Below are 19257 nucleotides of genomic sequence, written 5' to 3'. Positions count from 1 at the left end.
GTGAAAAATATTAGATAATTCTATTACCAAAAGATAAGGTTTGATTATGTTATATTTTCATTTTGTTTTGTTCTAATGTTTTAATATATAATAACTTACACAGTCAACTTTTTTGGTTTAAAACCTAATTTGTGGTACGTAGAAATATTCTTTATGGGGAAGATTGTTAACTTCTATTTTTCTTTTATTAACCTTTTATATTTATCAGTATGGTTTAATTGTAAGCTTAAATTATATATAAGATTAACAAATCTTTAGCTTTATTTATCCATATGGTATTGTTAATCAATGTTCTAGAAGGTGGATAATTTTCTTAGTCAAAACCCTTAAGAATTACTTAGATAAATAGATACTTCTTTAAACAAAAACAGGTTTGACAAAATAATTTCTAAAAATTATATAAACAATTTCTTAAATATTAAGCCACGTATTGAAGTCATATGTATCTTTTAAAGAGTCTATTGTTTCTCTCAGACATTTAATTCTTTTAATTCTCTTCATAATTTTTATAAAAAAATTAGGTGTTTTTACAAAGAAAAAAAAAAGAAACTCAATATTCCTAAAATACAAAAATTGTGCAATCCATATAACATATATTAATATTTATTGACTAAAAATACTCATATAAAAATAAATAAAAAATTCATTTTCCATCTAAAAGACGATCGACCCTTAATTAAAAAATAAGATGCTAATAGAAAATAGAAAAAATGAGAGCAAGGAGATACATGGAGAATTATGATGTGTCTTTATATTTAATTGATAAAGGTATTTGCCCAGCAATTAATAAAGAGAATTTATATGTCTATAATTTGCTGGCACAAAACAAAGAGTACAAGAAATAGACTAGTAATTAAATAAATGTCCCAATTCAGAATAATTTTTTTATTTTTTCTGCAGAAGAGTTAAGTAAGAAGTTTTGGAGTGGACAATGGGATTTTGATTACTTGCAACTGATTAAAAGATAAAAATGGCCACAAAAGGACATTAGGGTTTGGTGGCTCAAACCAATACTAGATTTTAATAATGATGAGTAATGGCATTATATATTTTCTTATGAATCATTATGATGCAAAAGCTTTGAACAAAAAGTTATCATATTTAAACTCCAATCACAATTTAGATAAAAAGAATAGGTTTATATTCTTTTGTTCTAATTGTGATAGCATAATTTGCATTTTTCTTTCTATAAATTAATAGGTGACTAATACAGTACTACTTTAATTAATGGTATAGTAAAGGATGGAAAATATTATTTTCCAAAACATAAAATGCAAATGAAGTGGATCAAAGGGTTAGAGTGTATGGACTAAACTATTTTATAGTAATAAATATTAAGGCCAATTTATTATGTAAAAAAAAAAAAATTCAAAAGTATGTAAATGAAATGGTAAGAGTTTTTTTTTTCTATATTTTAACCAATGTGGTGAAGTTTAATTTTTATTTTTCATTTAATCTCTATTTATGGATAATTAATGATAATTAAATAAGAAACGGAATGATTTAGGAAAATAAAGTTCTTAAAAGAATACAAAAAGCAAAAGTGCGTAATAAGATAAATTCTAAGTGATATTTACAATTATTTTCTTTATCATTTTATAATTAATTTTCCTTTTTCTAATTGTTAATTTAGTAAGTAATTATTAAAAAATTTCCTTAAAAAATAGTAAATATTAAAAATGCTCTTTATTAGTTAACATATCATCAACTGCAATTATTTTCTATATTTATACTTTAAAATTATAATATTTATAGAAAGTTTAATAAAGATATGGTAAGGAAATTAATGATTTTAATTAAGATATTTACATTTTGTAATCTGTATGTGAACTAGAGATATAAGATTCTTTTGGGATAGAAAGAATTGTTTTTTTTTTAATTTAATTTAATTTAATTTTAAAAGGAATGGATTATTATTTTGGACGGAAAGAATATATTTTATTTAATTTTAAAAGGAATGTAATATTTTCATTGGGTTACGTGGGGAATGACAAGTTATAAGTAGGGACTCCATTGACTTTGAAAAAGCTCTTCAAAGTACAAAAGACCCTTTCGTTTAAGCAAAAAGAGAATATATAATTGGAAATTCAACTGCTCTCTTTCTCATTAGGGCTTGACTCATTGAGCTAACACACTAAATCAAGCAAACCCACATCTCTTCATTTAACCACTGTATCTTCTCCATGTAATCACATATCTTCTTCCTTTTCATCTTTCTTTTTTTCAATCAAAACCACACCACCAAACCCTCTTCCAATTCTCATTATCTTTGACCAGTGTTGTATCTCCACTCTCATTATTTATTATCCTTTTCTTGTTCATATTTCCATGTTCTTTTTCTTTGACCTTCTCCTCCTTCATTTAATACAGCCTCAATAGCACAGTTCCAGTTGTAGCTATTAGATGGATAATGTTATGCATCATTTATGGCCTTTGTTGCACTTGACAGACAGACAGAAGAAGAAAATGTGCTAGGCAGCCTGATCTCTGTTATCTCACGCTCTCTTATGTCTCTATATTGTCACCCTTTTTAATAAGGCCCACTTTAATGTTTTACATACTCTGCAAGTACCAACTTCCCAACACATATCATCACCATCAATTTCTGCTTACACTTCCAGGTTCCATATTTACCTCCATGCATTCCCTCTCTTTGATCAAACCCCACCACCCTTTTCCCTATTTAATGCCCTAAAACATGACCAAACTTGCCAATCCATGCAATCCACCGCCATGAACTCTTTATATCTCTATGTTTTTATAGACCTTTTTTGACTTCTTTCTTCGCTCATTCAAGGTTTAGAGATATGGCCTTGGCAAAAGAGGTGCTGGCGGTGTTTCTTGTTCTTTTACTGTCTTTTCTTTTTGGTTTTGTTGTGTGTCAAACCCATGATTTATCAGTTCTTTTAGAGGTAAAGAAATCATTTATCGATGACCCAGAAAATATTCTGCATGATTGGAATGAGAGCAATCCAAATTTTTGTACATGGAGGGGAGTTACTTGTGGGTTGAACTCGGGTGATGGGTCAGTTCATTTAGTGAGTCTAAACCTGTCCGACTCGTCATTATCTGGTTCAGTATCACCCTTTTTGGGTCGATTACACAACCTAATCCACCTTGATCTTTCTTCTAATAGTCTCACGGGTCCCATTCCAACTACCCTTTCAAACCTTTCTTTATTGGAATCTTTACTCTTGTTCTCTAACGAACTCACTGGTTCCATTCCGACTCAGCTCGGTTCCCTCGCGAGTCTCCGGGTCATGAGAATCGGTGATAACGCACTCACTGGCCCTATCCCTGCCTCCTTTGCTAATCTTGCCCACCTAGTCACTCTTGGTCTGGCCTCATGCAGTCTCACAGGTCCAATACCACCCCAACTCGGAAGACTCGGCCGAGTCGAGAATTTGATTCTGCAACAGAACCAGCTGGAGGGACCCATTCCTGCAGAGCTAGGGAACTGTTCAAGCCTAACTGTCTTCACTGCTGCTGTCAACAATCTAAATGGATCAATACCAGGTGAATTGGGTCGCTTGCAAAATCTCCAAATTCTAAACCTGGCCAACAACAGTCTTTCTGGGTACATTCCGAGTCAAGTCAGTGAAATGACTCAACTCATTTATATGAATTTGTTGGGGAATCAGATTGAAGGTCCAATCCCGGGGTCATTAGCCAAACTGGCTAATCTCCAGAATCTCGACTTGTCAATGAACAGGCTTGCAGGAAGCATTCCGGAGGAGTTTGGCAACATGGATCAACTTGTTTACTTGGTTTTGTCGAACAACAATCTTTCTGGTGTTATACCAAGAAGCATATGTTCAAATGCTACTAATTTGGTGAGCTTGATTCTGTCAGAGACTCAACTTTCTGGCCCAATTCCGAAGGAACTCAGACAGTGTCCATCATTGCAACAGCTTGACTTGTCCAACAACACACTTAATGGATCGTTACCAAATGAGATTTTTGAGATGACTCAACTAACTCATCTCTATCTCCATAACAACAGTTTGGTTGGTTCTATACCTCCCCTAATAGCAAATCTCAGCAACCTGAAGGAGCTTGCATTATATCACAACAATTTGCAAGGCAACCTGCCAAAAGAGATTGGCATGCTTGGCAACCTTGAGATATTGTATCTTTATGACAATCAGTTTTCTGGGGAGATTCCTATGGAGATCGTCAATTGTTCAAGCCTGCAAATGGTTGACTTCTTCGGAAATCATTTTAGTGGGGAGATACCCTTTGCAATTGGAAGGCTGAAGGGACTGAATCTACTTCACTTGAGGCAAAATGAGCTTGTGGGTGAGATTCCTGCCAGTTTGGGTAACTGTCATCAACTAACTATTCTAGACTTGGCAGACAATCATCTCTCAGGTGGCATTCCAGCAACTTTTGGATTCCTCCAATCTTTGGAACAGTTGATGCTTTATAACAACTCTCTTGAAGGTAACATTCCTGATTCACTTACCAACTTAAGAAACCTGACAAGAATCAATCTGTCCAGGAATAGATTGAATGGCAGTATTGCTGCACTTTGTAGCTCGAGTTCTTTCCTTTCTTTTGATGTAACAGACAATGCATTTGACCAAGAGATTCCTCCACAGTTAGGGAATTCACCTTCTCTTGAAAGGCTGAGATTAGGGAACAACAAATTTACTGGTAAGATCCCGTGGGCACTGGGCAAAATTCGCCAGTTATCGTTGTTGGACCTGTCAGGCAATATGCTAACTGGTCCTATACCAGCAGAGCTTATGTTGTGTAAAAGATTGACCCATATTGATCTGAACAACAACCTCCTTTCTGGGCCTATACCATTGTGGCTTGGCAGGCTGTCACAACTAGGAGAGCTGAAGCTCTCCTCTAATCAATTTCTTGGATCACTTCCTCCACAGTTATGCAATTGTTCCAAATTACTGGTGCTTTCTCTTGATAGAAATTCACTCAATGGAACCCTTCCTGTTGAGATTGGTAAGTTGGAATCCCTTAATGTTCTCAACCTCGAGCGCAACCAATTATCAGGGCCAATTCCTCATGATGTTGGTAAGCTAAGCAAGCTCTATGAACTTAGGCTGTCAGATAACAGTTTCAGCAGCGAAATACCATTTGAGCTTGGACAACTGCAGAATCTCCAAAGCATGTTGAACCTCAGCTACAATAATCTCACTGGTCCAATCCCATCTTCCATTGGAACACTGTCCAAACTTGAAGCTCTTGATCTATCACACAATCAACTTGAGGGAGAAGTCCCCCCTCAGGTTGGGTCAATGAGCAGTCTGGGCAAGCTTAATTTATCCTACAACAATCTTCAAGGAAAATTAGGCAAGCAATTCTTGCACTGGCCAGCTGATGCATTTGAAGGGAATCTGAAGCTCTGTGGAAGCCCACTTGATAACTGCAATGGATATGGTTCTGAAAATAAACGGTCTGGTTTAAGTGAATCGATGGTGGTGGCAGTCTCAGCAGTTACAACCTTAGTTGCACTTAGTCTTCTGGCAGCTGTGCTTGCTCTCTTCCTCAAACACAAGCGAGAAGCTCTTAAAAGAGAAAATGAACTGAACTTGATTTACTCTTCCAGTTCTTCCAAAGCACAGCGCAAGCCGCTGTTCCAGAATGGTGTTGCCAAGAAGGATTTCAGATGGGAAGACATCATGAAAGCCACGGACAATTTAAGCGATGCGTTCATCATCGGCTCAGGAGGGTCTGGAACAATCTACAGAGCTGAACTGCACACAGGAGAAACAGTAGCAGTTAAAAGGATTCTATGGAAAGATGATTATCTGCTCAACAAAAGCTTCACAAGGGAAGTGAAGACACTTGGGAGGATCAGGCACAGGCATCTGGTTAAGTTGCTGGGATACTGTACCAACAGAGGAGCAGGTTCCAATCTGTTGATTTATGAGTATATGGAGAATGGAAGTGTGTGGGATTGGCTGCATCAAAAACCAGTAAACAGCAAAATGAAGAAGAGCTTGGAATGGGAAGCAAGGTTAAAAATAGCTGTGGGATTAGCTCAGGGAGTGGAGTACCTCCACCATGATTGTGTGCCAATGCTAATCCATAGAGATATCAAATCAAGCAATGTGTTACTGGATTCCAATATGGAGGCACATCTGGGGGATTTTGGACTCGCCAAGGCAATGGTGGAGGACTTCGAATCCAACACCGAATCGAATTCATGGTTTGCCGGCTCTTATGGCTACATTGCCCCAGGTAATATAAATGTTTCTGGTTTGAACGTCCTTGTTGAGTTCAGTTCACATCCTGATAACTAACATTTGGTGCATCTTTTTTTCTTTTCCGGCAGAGTATGCATACTCATTTAAGGCAACAGAGAAAAGCGATGTTTATAGCATGGGAATAGTGCTGATGGAACTCGTAACCGGAAAAATGCCAACTGATGCATTTTTCGGTGTTAATATGGACATGGTAAGATGGGTAGAGAAGCATATTGAAATGCAAGGATCTGGACATGAAGAGTTAATAGATCCTGAACTGAGACCGCTATTGCCTGGTGAAGAATCTGCAGCATATCAGGTACTTGAAATTGCACTCCAGTGCACCAAAACCAGCCCACCAGAAAGGCCCTCATCCCGTCAAGCCTGTGATCTTCTCTTACATTTGTTTCACAACAGGATGGTGGATTCCGAGGAGATGAACCTTGACCCTAAGAAATATTAATGACTTGTCATTTTTAAGGGGTGAATCACTTTTCCTGTACAATGCAAAATAAAAGGGAGCATCACTTTTCCTTTTGTAAATCTTATGCTAACTTCCGGCTGTTATTTTAATTATTGCACCATTTTCATGTATTCTACTCTTTCAAGCAGAGTGAAAAAATTATTCTATTTATTGGACCATCATATTGCGCCACCTATTTCATGCATTGTACAGGACCGTTGCATCAGTATGTTTCATAAGATTATCTCATAAACACACTTTTCTAAAGTAAGAAAATTTTCAATCATTTACCGAATTCCACTGCACCAGCGTTTTGATAATCATGAACATAGGTCCCAAAATGGCCTGGTTTTTAAATGTGCTCCAGAACCAACCCCTAAAAAAAATTCAGCGCAAAGCACGATTCTGGTAAAACTGGGTTTTGCAGCAAAGAAAATTTGCAATTGCTTCAAATTATTTTCTGAGATGCAACTTCACCCAATTGTGTCGGCAAGCTCTAACAATCTTACAAGCAGAGAAACAGACAACAAAAAACCAATCAAATGTACACAGCCCATGATAAATACTACTCAGAGGCCAAATTTATCTGGAAACATGAGAAGATGCCAAAGTCTGTCAACCAATGGCGCTAATTATCGTCTTCATCTGCAAAGGAAATTAAAAGTTAAATATGAAAAGTAGACTTATGCATCAACAAAAAACTACACATTATGTTTGACCTTTTCCTGTCAGGAGGATGCATAGCAATACAAAAGAAAGTAAAATAAAAAGTAATACATAACTACACACTATAAGTCAGCTCACACTGTCAACCAAAAAAGCAAACAGGAAAACAAGGAAAAAGGGATAACTAGAAAAGACAAGGAATCAAACACAAAAAAAAAAAAAAAAGAAATACAACAAACACAAATAATCTAGAATTGAGAATGGGAGATATTGAAGATAGCCTTATCTTGCTTGTGAATTCTGACCCTAACAGATACCGAACCTAATGCCTATGGATTATAACATATAAATGTGCAAAATACTCAAATCAAGCTAATACCTTTTTAAAACACGAACATATCAAACTCTTCTCTTAAAACCATCATACACGTAAATCTTAGAGGGTTGTCAACTCCTTTAGCTTCTTTCACTTCTTAAAGTTCTAACTATTGGAGTAACATAGAGCTGCATGGCTAAACTAAAATTTAGAATACTAATACAAATCCTGTTGTAACTAATATTAGCATGAAGCCCCAAACATTTTGATTTAAAAAGAAAACTAATATCAATATCAGTATCAGCTGGATGCCAGAATCGAAATGTCAACCAAAGCCTTCTCTTTAGGCATTCACATAAAATGACGCTGAGTCAACCCATGTTGTAGAGGGTAGACCAGTTTAACAGTAAAGTAAAAGGAGGTCAATATGTACTATCAATAATATCTTCCATGCCAAAGAACATAGATGAGGAAATGAACATCCAAGCATTAAGTTTATTAAATAACTGGTTAAGTTAGAGAATATATAAGCTCCCTCCGTATCGAAATAAATGTCAAGCTTAATAAATGCACAATATTGTTAAAGAGACAATGTCTTAATTTATTCTTAACTTTGCAAGGTAATCCCTCAATCAAAATAAAGAGAAAGCCAGACAGTCTTGCCTTAAAGGTAGCATTACTATGTTACATATATTGAAAAGAGGGTAAAAGGGTTAAACCTTGACCTTATGACTGACACAGATTTTGGGATAACTAGATATAGAAAATACACCACTAATTTCCAGATGGAAGGAGCATTGTTGTGTTTTGGATATTAAGGTAGTCATGAATATGATATGGACAATAGAGAAATAAGGAAATTTATACAAATAAGAAGTCCAAAACATTTTCTTTCTTCGTCCCAAAAGTAAGCCACTTTGCAGGGTTTAACACCTATTTTCTTTGTTTCAAATGAAAGCATCTGCGGTTCTATTTAGGATTCCCCGCAGCATTCTACAATTTGAGTCTCAAGTTGTAATAAGGCAAAACCTAAATCCAAACCTAACAAACAAAAGCAAATCACAAACCAAAAATCTAAAATAAATCTTTTTTAATGCATAGGAAGCAGAAGTATGGGAAAAAGCAGTAAGCTCAAAGGGCTCAACAGGGGACCGGAATTCTTTACGATGTCATTTTTGCACTAACTAGCAAGTTCCAACGCTCTGCTTAACAAATTAGCCCTAATCCTAACGCTAACCCTAACCCTAAGAAATTCTAATATCTATGACAATAAAATTAATCTTTTCCAAGTAATAGCTGAAATGAATAAAATTGAAAGGAATCAATAGAAAATTTAAAAGAAAAAAAAAGTACCAAAATAACGACGCTCATTGGCAGCCTTGGCTTTGTCAAGCATCTTATCTAGGTCTTGCTGCAGCTGAGCGTCCCATTTCACCAACTGATTCACGAACACTGCTCCTAATCCCATTCCAATCACATGTTCCCATGGATCTGCATTTCCATACCTTCAATTTTTACAGAAATATAACAAAAAATTTGAAAAAATTGAAATGAATTATTTAAATTAACGAACATACGGCGCATATAAGGTAGTTTGCGGAGGGCATTTGAGTACATCTGAGTGCCCAGTCCAAACAGCGCTCCTATCGCCGTCGCACCCAGTGCCATTTTTCAGATCCCTAAAACAAAAACCTCTTTTTCTTTTTCCTTTTCCTTTTCTTTTTTTCTTCCTCTCTCTCTCTATCTCTCTTTCTCTCGCTCTCTTTCTTTACCTCTGTGTGTGTTGTGATTACCAGCGATAAACCCTACTTGATCTTGCCACGTGTGCTTCTATAGTACTTACTGTCAAGGTTAAGCAACATCGATTGCATTGGTAAATTATATCGTGACTGATATTTTCTTAAGGGTAAATTATATTATGGACCGGACTCACATGTTGTTGCAAACCTAAATCATTTTATACCTACATAATTTCTATTTTTCAGAGTTTTATTTGATTATTTCTTTAATTATATATAATTTTTTAAATAATAAAACAATCATATTACAAACTCATTAATTATAAAATTTAAAATATGATATTTATATTTGATATTTAGTAACTTAATAATTTTATTAAATTTTAAATTTTAAATATAATTTTATTTTTTGTTAATATTAATAATTTTTTATTTAAAATTTTATTAATAGTTATTCCCTTCATTCCATACTAATTAATAGTTTTTTAGTATTTCATTTAAATTAAAAAAAATACTTAATAAGCTTAATGATAGGAAACAAATAGCTAATTGAGATTAAATGACTCTTTTATAATTATTAATGTGTGTACTATATTAAATGAACTTCAAGTGTACATTTGATGAACTTGCAGTTTATATATAATGAATTTGATATTTTTAACTTATGAATACTGATTTGTTTTATGCATAGACGGTATGTTTATTACTTATAAAGTATGTATTCATTTATTATTAAACATGAACTTTAAATCATCATTTATAAAATATATATTCATACTAATTAATATTTTTTTAGTATTTTATTTAGATTAAGAAAGTATATAATAAGCTTAATTACAGGAAATAAATAGCTAATTGAGATTAAATGACTCTTCTATAAATATTAATATGTGTACTGTATTAAATGAATCTTAAGTGTATATTTGATGAACTTGTAGTTTATAGATAATGAACTTGTTGTTTTTTAACCTATGAATACTGATTTATTTTATACTCAAACGATATATTCATTACTTATAAAGTGTAAATTTATTTATTATTAGTGTTAAGTTTATTAAACATGGACTTTAGATTTATTAGTTATAAAGTATATATTCATAATAGTTAATGTGTTTAATATTTTATTTAGATTAAAGAAAAAATTAGTAAGCTTAATTATAGGAAATAAATAGCTAATCGAGACTAAATGACTCTTCTATAGATATTAATATGTGCATTATACTAAATGAACATCAAATGTACATTTGATAAACTTATAGTTTATAGATAATGAACATATTATTTTTAACCTATGAATATTGATTTATTTTATGCACAGATGATATATTCATTACATATAAAGTGTATATTCATTTATTATTAGTATCAGATTTATTAAACATGAACTTTAGATTCATCACTTATAAAGTATACATTCACTTATCATGAGTGTCAGATTTATTAAACATAAATTTTAGATTCTTCTGTTATTAATGTAAGGTTCATTAAATATAAAGTGTATATTCATTAACTTTTACTTATAAACTTATTCTTAATATATGAATATATTATTTATTACTTATAAAGTATATATTCATCTAGTATTAGTGTTAGGATCATTGATTATAAACTTCAGGTTCATTATTAGTGTCAAGTCTATTAATAGATGTTTACTAATGAATATGTTCTTAACGTATGAATATATTTTTGAGTTTATTATTTTTCTAGGTTATAATATGAATCTACAATTTATAATATATAAACTTATAAGTCATTTTATAAATTTAAATTATAATATTGATGTTTTGAGGAAAAGGTTAAGAATATTTTTACTCTTTTAAAAACATAAAATTACTTTTTTTTATGTGTACTCTTAATTATGTTGATTAATGTTTTTATTATCTTAATGTATATAGTATTTCTTATAAAAATATTCTAAGAAATTAAACTTAATATTGTAATAAAAAAGAAATATAAAATAAAGCAGCTATAAAAATTGAAACAAAAATATAATAATAAATTTTTAATATTAATTTAATATAAAATTAAAAGAAAAGACATGATAAAGAAATAATTTATAATAAATTGATTCATCTATTTTGTAATGGTTTTAAATTTGTGGTGTTAGTTTGTTTCTATTTTTGGGTCTATTAGCTATTTAATAATATAAAATGTTACTTAATATCTAACCAAAAAACCTTAACTTTATAATTTATCAAAACACACATCTAACTTTATAATCTAACAATATACATGTATATTGATTTGAGTTTCGGATTTGACCATTTCGAGTTTGGGTTTTTTCAAATTCAGGTAATTTCATGTTCGAATGTTGTCGGGTTCTTACTACTTTTGGGTTCAGGTTGGATTGTTTCAGGTGGTCTGAATTCGAGTCTTTCTAACCTTGATTTTTTTTTTTTAATCTGGATCATTACATGTTCATTTGAGTTAGGTTCAAACAAAATCTAGTTCGGATTTTCTCGAATTTTAAATTGGATTTCGGATTAACTTATTGAGTTTAGGTTAAATTTTATGATTAGTTTATCTGATTTTATTTTTTGATTTCATGAATTTTATTCATTAAAATTCTATATTTTAATTTCAGTAAAGTTCTATAGTTAAAAGTTTGAAGTTCAAATTCTGTACTCCGGTAGACCATCTTATGCTTAATATATATGTGATTGGTCCATATTATGTATAGATATTTAAGGGTATTTTAAAATTTTAATGATATATTTCTATATATAATATGGTGAAAATATGCGTTTTTACCTCACTTAAGTTTAATTGTCTATTTTCAGGAATATTAGCAAAAAAAGGAAAATATGGAGCTAAAAGAAGTTTAATGGGACATGTTCGTATCAAGATCCAAGATTAAGACGAATGGACTACTAATTACAAGGCCCGAGGGACATTTTAGTCATTTTGTATAATTATTAGGATTTTTATATTAAGAGTTATTTATGGGATAGTATTTGATGGAGATTAAGATACCTAAAGTCTTATCTATTATATAAACTTATATTAGTATACTTATTTTTATGGAGATTTATATAGAGGATGACTCTTCTCTATATAAATCTCTGCAAAACCTAATTCAAGGAAGAAGGAAGAGGAGGAGAGTTTTCTCCTACCTGCTCTCTACACCTGCTACCATTATTCTCTCCATAATTCTCTACAGTTCTTCATAAACATTTAGTTTTAGTTTTCATTACTCTTTTTATGATCTAAGGAGCTTTTCAAGAAATGGAGACTGAGGACCAATCTTCTTCCTACTTGAAGAAATTCTTGATCTAGAGGGAGTTTTTATTTTTTTATATCTTTCTATTTAATATCATGATCATTGGGTTAAATATGTTAGGCTAGTTTTCATAAGTGTTTAGTTTAGTCTTTTTACTTTTGTATGAACCTTGTTATTTATTTATTTAATGAATGATTTCTTTACTTTCATATCTTTATTAGTTTCAGTTATTATTGTTAGTTAACCATCATATTGGTTTAGCAATAGTAATTATTATGAAAATCTTTAGGTTTAAAAGTATTAGAAATATCCTCTTTACTTTAATTTATGTTGGTATAAGAAACATAGATTGCATCATTAGCTTGAGTGATTTAGGAAAAAATGCACATCACCATCTCATTTATTAGATCTAGACTTAAAGTAAAACAAGGAGATTACTAAGTAAATGGCTAGACTAAATACTGTTTTTAGCATATAGTTTTAGATCATAAGCATTTGCATTTACATTGCATATTTATTTGTTGTTTAGTTACTTTACTTTATGGATATTACCCTCTCAACATACTGATTTAGAATGTTTAGATTTACTTTTATTGTTTTGTGTTGATAATTAGTCTTTATAATAAGTGGCCTTATAGTTCCTTGAGAGATTGACCTCGTGGTGAACTTACCCTTACTATAGGAATAGTTCGTGCACTTGTGAATACTAAAAAAGACAAATCAATATACATGATCGCCTTTTTGTTAAACTTTGTTTACCTTGAATTTTTAGTTCTATTTAATTAGACATCTAAGTGTGATATTTTAGTTATATTTAATTAGTTATTTCTCACTATAATTGATACTATTTAATATGTTCCTTAATCTTTATAAAAAACCTTAAACAACACTTAAAAAGTATTATTATTTAGTCCACCTGATTTGACATATAATATTTTTATAAAACTATTTATTAATTAAATATTTTTAAATTAATAAATAATTTTATAAAAATATTAAATATCGAATCAGGTGAAAAAAAGATTGAAAATAATAGAATATTTATAGTGAAGGGAGCAAGTACTAACCTACATAAGTTCAATTACCCAAACTATCAATATCTTGACATAATCACATTACTTTATGGGTGAACCTAATTCCATAACTCATTGATTGCTTCAAATTACATTGCACTTGAAAATTTAACAAGTGCGATTCATTGTATATATGATCTAGTAACTCCATACCAACTCTTTTGCCATCAATGTCCACAATGGCGAGTCAAAATTAAATTTAAAGAGATTTAAAAATTTTGTAATAGAATTAAATTGTAAAAGTTGTTTTAATGTATCATGATTCTATAGAATTATATAAATTTATAAAAATTATTTTATTTTAATTTTAATAATTTATTAATATAACTAAATACTGGATTAGTCAACTATATATAATACTTAGTTATTTATCAACTAAAGAAATTATTTTTATTTATTAAATTTTTTTATCAATTTTTAGACTTTAATCAATAGTATTTGATAACTGTGAGATTTACCTATATAATTTTAACTTGTATAAATAATTAAAATTTACATATGAATTTATTGACAATCTAAATTAGATACTGATAAATTATTTAAAATAATACCGATTAGTTTCTATAATTGAAAATAGACTTCTAATAGTAGAGTGCCATACTCTAGTAAAATTCTATGCTATTTAATTTTTTCTTCCTAATTAAATTTAGAAAGTATAAACTTTTCCTGTTTAAAATTTAAAAGGTGATTTTTTTAAAAAAAATTTATAATTAATAAATTAAATTGATTTTATTCTTTTAGTAAAGTTTTGGTGTCCGTTAATCCAATACCGAAATTTTACTTTTATTAAAAATATCATGATATGGAAAAGTACTATAAAATAATGTATGTGAATCGAGTAAAAGACATTATAGTCTTCCGAGACTGAATATTAAAAAATTGATACATGATCTGGATATATATTTTATCTATCCATCAAATTGATAATTGATTGACTTTTTTTTCTAACAGAAATAATTAATTGACATTCATTTATTAGTTTTATATAATAAAAAATGTGTCAATCATCCAATGTTAAAATGTAAAATACTCATATATTATTATTATTTATTTATTTATTATGGTGTATATACGCACATTTAATATAGTTAAGAAAATTTTCTTAAATGTTATACCTCTTAATTAAATTAATTGCTTATAAAATCAAGCATCTATTATTTTATACAATACCAAATTGGGAAATGAAACAATAAATCCGTAAAGAATTTGTTTTCTGACAGATAGGAAAAAGAAAAACCCCTTAAATCTTTACTATCCAATATTAAATTATAAATCATAGTTAAAACGCTCTTTCTTACCTTTTTCATGCTCAAAGCTACTCATTGACCCTACACTTCTTAACGGCTAAAACCGATAAATAAATAAATAAAAATCCTCCAACGTCTCTCTCTCTGGCTCTCTTTTTCACCCACCAAATCCTCCATTGCTTTCAATTGATACATACAACTCTTCTCTTCTCTTTCTTTCTTTCTTTCTTTCTTTCTTCCATAGACATCTGTCATCACCATCCATCCATCCATTTATTTTCTTTTGTTTTTTATGGTAATGCAATCTCTTTTGGTTTGCATGTCCATAATAACTGTTTCCAAAGCATTTTAGCCTTTCTTTCTCTGTCAGGTTTGTTATTGTTAATGTCTCCTATTTTTGGGATATGTTGATACTTTTGAGGTCAATAGCTCACTACCTCCTAAAACAAGTATTGCCATATAACCTCTGTCTCCCCTGTTTTCGTATTGGTGTTCTGTTTTTGGAATTCATTTCATTTCTACAAAGGTGGGGTTTTATTAGTAGAGTTATTTCTGTGGTTTGATTGTATTCACAATCCTCTCCACCATTCTTTTCTTTTTCCCCCTTTTTGATTCTCCAAAATGGGTTCTTTCCCTTTCGTAATGGTGTTCGAGAAATGGGACGCTTGATTATACCTTTTCTATACATTCTCAGGTTCTGTTTTTAGAAAGAAAATGGCGTCTCAGGTTGAGATTGCTTCATCTGCTCCATTTGGTCGTGTCTTGAAAGACCATAACCGGCGAGACCAGTACATCAGAGAGAATAATACCAGGGAAAATGCTGGTACACAGTCTGCATTCCAGAAGAATCTTAAAGAATTGGTTAGAGGTCATCTCCACACTTGCATCTCTGTTTCCTCTAGTTCCTCCTCTGATGAGAATTCCCAGAATTATATCATTAATAGCAATGTCAATCATCAACAGCGTCAACATTTAAGATGTTTGACTAACCAACAGGAAACTAGTAATGTCTCTGATAATAATGTTGGTGATTCTTCAACTATGAGCTGCAAGCAGGCAAGAATTCTTGATCAATGGGCCGCCAAGCAGGCTCAAGCAATGGTATCAACGATTGAGAATCAGAACCAGGAGGCAGAGCTCTTGAATGCAGCGCAGAAGAATTCATCTTCTGCAAAAGAGAACTCCCATAATTCTAAACCCGAAAATTCATCTGCAGCCTCGAATCGTGGAGCCTCTTCGCTCGTGCAGATATGGGAGGCAAGGCTGAGTCGACCTGAGCCAAAAATGGATCGGTCTAATAGCTTCAAGAACAATTCAATCTCTGCTCCTACGACTAGCAGGACAAGTTCTACATCTAGCTACAATGAAATTGTATCATCATCTGTTGAAGAACCACCGAGGAATTCAGATATAATTGATTCTGTTACCAATGAGGAGTCCCTGGCAGATTGGGATTCAGCTGCACACAGTTCGCGTTCGTCAGTAAATTTCAGGTGTTCGGATGCAGGAGAGAGCGAGAGAGTTAGAATTGCAGACATTATCAAAAGATTTACATCTGATAGCATTGATCATGAGCAGGGGAGTAGTGTTGGTGATCCGCCTTCGCGTAGACATTCTTGTGGTTCTGATCAATCAGAGCTGAGAGCCCTGTCACAAATTGTAAATTCACCAAAGATAAGGGGAAGACAAGCTTTCAATGATTTGCTTTACCAGATGGAGCAAGAAAGGCTCAGGGAGCTCGAGTCGCTGGCAGAGCGACAATCTGTTTCAAGATTCCCTCAACGTGGCCGCATTCAGGTGAAAGCACAGTCCTTTTTGAATTACTTTTCCTGAATGTAATCTCAAAACCTCACTTTAAGCACTGACACTTTTGTATGTAGTCCATGCTTCGGCTAAGATTCCTGCAACGTGGTGTGGCCATTCAAGAACAACAACGATCACGATCAATTCGATCAACAATAGCATCTGATGGTAATCGATCGCAACAAGGGTCTATCATCATGCATCTGAGGTATAATCCTATACCAACTTTGGCCTTGTTAGAAATTGTATTTATATGGTGTATATATTTGTGGATTGGACACCCTCAGTATGAAATTTCAATAGCCTGTTATCCAGTGTTTACTAACCCTGAAATTGAATTATACAGGGAGAGATTTAGTAGTGCAGGTGATGTTGACCATGCCACAAGCAGCCTGAGTGAAGCTCCTCCAAGAAATGTTAAGGAGATGCCAAATAATCCTTCAAATGACGGAAGTCCTTCCGCAGTCAATCACGTGATTAAAGACAATTATGATCAAGATATCTCTATTACTGAGCAGCAGGCTGCACCCCCGGCAGATGACTCGCCGTCACAAGTAAGTGAAGCCCATGAAGAAGACGCTCATGAAGAAAATAGTGTAAGATCAGATGTTACATGGCAAGGAGCAAGTTCAGAATGTGAAAATTTTGACCCAGGGGAAGTTTCTGGATCGACACAATCCTTGAATAACTGGGATGGGAATGAAATGGATGACGAAGAAATAGTAGAACAGCAAGATTTTGGGGAAACTAATTACGACTGGTTTACTGATATAGCTCGCCCGAGAAGCTACTGGGAAGACCAAAGGCAAGCATGGTATCAGGAAATGCTTACTACTAGTTCAGACAATAATGAAATAAGAAAACTCCTTGAAAGGTATGATGATAGTCTCTAATTTTTCTTTTGCTGTGTTATTAGCTGAGCAATAGAGAAATCTAATACTGCAAAACATGAATGCAGAAGAACAGTTTCAACTTTTCTTGCAAGTGACTTCCGTGGTAAAATGGATCAATTGATGGAATCTCATGTACAAAGACAAGTCATCCGAGAAGATGAAGATTTAGATGAAGAAAGTCAGGATAGAATGGGGCAATTAATATTGTCTTTCTTTCAAAGACATTCGCATACAACAGGCAGTCAACAAGAAGATGATCAAGACGAAATTGAAGATGTAGTAGAAGCTGAAGGAGAAGAAGAAGAAGAAGAAGAAGAAGAATATGCAGGAGGACAAGTGTTACAAGAAGAAGTGGATGAAGATGAACAGCAACAAGAACAAGCAAGCCCAGCATCAGTGCATTCTCTATCTCCATTCAGGTCATGGAATTATAATCCTCAACATCATGAAGTTGCTGACAGCTCAGAACAGGCTTCACTCCCATATCTGCCATCTCAATCCTCCACTCAGCATAGGCAATACTTTGCCTCCCCAAGTCATCCATCAATTGTGAGTTTTCTGTTCTCTTATTGACAAGTAATAACGGATCCTTTCCGAAAAATAAATGACACTGCTACACTTACAGGATATGGAATTGATATACGATATAAGAGGGCATATGGAGCAAATGCAGCGTGAAATGTCTGAACTGAGAAGAACAATGCAGGCCTGCATGGAAATGCAAGCAAAGCTGCAGAACTCCCTGAAGCTGGAAGTACATCCAGGTAAGCCAAAGATTATACCAAAATTCAACTTTTAGCTAATGTCATCTGAAGAATCATAGAATAAAACGATTGAAGATTGAAGTTATCCTTTCAGTTCAAGAGGCATCAAAGAATTCAATCAATATGGCAACAAAGAGACGCACTTGCTGTATCTGCTATGAAATGCAGGTCGATTCATTTTTGTACAGGTACTTGACATTGGAGCTATATTATTATTCCTTCAATCTCTTATTCAGTTTCTAAGCATCAGGACTTGAGCAAGGTTATCTCATATCCTGACATACATATATATAAATACATATATACCTTTCAGGTGTGGGCATATGTGTACCTGCCTCAAGTGTGCCCATGAGCTGCAATGGAGTAGCGGGAAATGTCCAATATGTCGAGCTCCGATACTGGATGTTGTGCGAGCATATATGGATTCATAGAGCACCCCAGCAAACGAGTTCTTGCACCAGAGGACCGTCTATCTTCATAAAAAACACAAACTAAATTTAACCATGATACGCAAAAAATGATAAATGCTTATATTTGTTTCCTTCCTTTATCTGATCTAATCACTAATTAATTATACCGTATAGTTTCTGTACATGCTCAGTAATTTACCACCAAAGGACAAATTAATTGTTTCTTCTTTGTACATGTACTCTGTATATGTTTTTTAGAGGAGTAACAACATTTACTATATCTGTTCCTTCTCCATTTTATCAAGATGTCTCATCTGTGATTCTTTTCTACCAAAGTACTTCAAATATGACAAGCTTGCGAAATTGAACGTCTGTGTTAAGACACTTATTTATTTGTCAGAAACACCACAGTGGTGTCTGTAACATACTATTAAGAAATTAACTCCATTAC

The 19257-nt window shown here is 32.6% G+C and overlaps 3 protein-coding genes across 4 annotated transcripts; 2 read left to right on the top strand and 1 right to left on the bottom strand.

Moving 5' to 3' along the window:
• Window positions 1-2066: 2066 nt before the first annotated feature.
• LOC8268042 (LRR receptor-like serine/threonine-protein kinase GSO1) lies at window positions 2067-7321 on the top strand. Its single transcript, XM_002530074.4, has 2 exons — window positions 2067-6207; window positions 6302-7321. Exons 1-2 carry the CDS (start codon window positions 2808-2810, stop codon window positions 6673-6675), a joined length of 3774 nt encoding a protein of 1257 aa, XP_002530120.2. The 5' UTR covers window positions 2067-2807; the 3' UTR covers window positions 6676-7321.
• On the bottom strand, window positions 7095-9427 carry LOC8268041. Its single transcript, XM_002530073.4, has 3 exons — window positions 9235-9427; window positions 9011-9148; window positions 7095-7320 (listed from the first exon to the last, which is right to left on the bottom strand). The coding sequence occupies exons 1-3, from the start codon at window positions 9323-9325 to the stop codon at window positions 7304-7306; spliced, it is 246 nt and encodes an 81-aa protein (XP_002530119.1). The 5' UTR covers window positions 9326-9427; the 3' UTR covers window positions 7095-7303.
• Window positions 9428-15080: 5653 nt separating this feature from the next.
• Window positions 15081-19106, top strand: LOC8268040 (putative uncharacterized protein DDB_G0271606). Of its 2 annotated transcripts, none has more exons than XM_048372529.1 (7): window positions 15081-16733; window positions 16817-16947; window positions 17086-17613; window positions 17698-18181; window positions 18258-18396; window positions 18479-18584; window positions 18710-19106. In XM_048372529.1, the coding sequence occupies exons 1-7, from the start codon at window positions 15651-15653 to the stop codon at window positions 18825-18827; spliced, it is 2589 nt and encodes an 862-aa protein (XP_048228486.1). In that variant the 5' UTR covers window positions 15081-15650; the 3' UTR covers window positions 18828-19106. The 2 variants fall into 2 exon arrangements, with proteins under 2 accessions (XP_048228486.1, XP_015581443.2); XM_015725957.3 differs by having other exon boundaries at window positions 15086-16733; window positions 18491-18584.
• The last annotated feature ends 151 nt before the right edge of the window (window positions 19107-19257 follow it).

Source organism: Ricinus communis, chromosome 4 (assembly GCF_019578655.1).
Source record: "Ricinus communis isolate WT05 ecotype wild-type chromosome 4, ASM1957865v1, whole genome shotgun sequence".
Lineage (NCBI taxonomy): Eukaryota > Viridiplantae > Streptophyta > Magnoliopsida > Malpighiales > Euphorbiaceae > Ricinus > Ricinus communis.
This window is presented reverse-complemented; position numbering and strand designations above follow the sequence as displayed.

What these genes read in the sequence shown, in the direction of transcription:
- LOC8268040 (XM_048372529.1), top strand. Translation starts at nt 15,651, where the DNA reads ATGGCGTCTCAGGTTGAGATTGCTTCATCTGCTCCATTTGGTCGTGTC. An exon ending in ATAAGAAAACTCCTTGAAAG is followed by an intron (nt 17,614 to 17,697) that starts GTATGATGATAG and finishes ACATGAATGCAG; the next exon opens with AAGAACAGTTTCAACTTTTC. An exon ending in GAAGCTGGAAGTACATCCAG is followed by an intron (nt 18,397 to 18,478) that starts GTAAGCCAAAGA and finishes TGAAGATTGAAG; the next exon opens with TTATCCTTTCAGTTCAAGAG.
- LOC8268042 (XM_002530074.4), top strand. Translation starts at nt 2,808, where the DNA reads ATGGCCTTGGCAAAAGAGGTGCTGGCGGTGTTTCTTGTTCTTTTACTG. An exon ending in TTATGGCTACATTGCCCCAG is followed by an intron (nt 6,208 to 6,301) that starts GTAATATAAATG and finishes CTTTTCCGGCAG; the next exon opens with AGTATGCATACTCATTTAAG.
- LOC8268041 (XM_002530073.4), bottom strand. Translation starts at nt 9,325, where the DNA reads ATGGCACTGGGTGCGACGGCGATAGGAGCGCTGTTTGGACTGGGCACT. An exon ending in CAAACTACCTTATATGCGCC is followed by an intron (nt 9,149 to 9,234) that starts GTATGTTCGTTA and finishes ATGGAAATGCAG; the next exon opens with ATCCATGGGAACATGTGATT.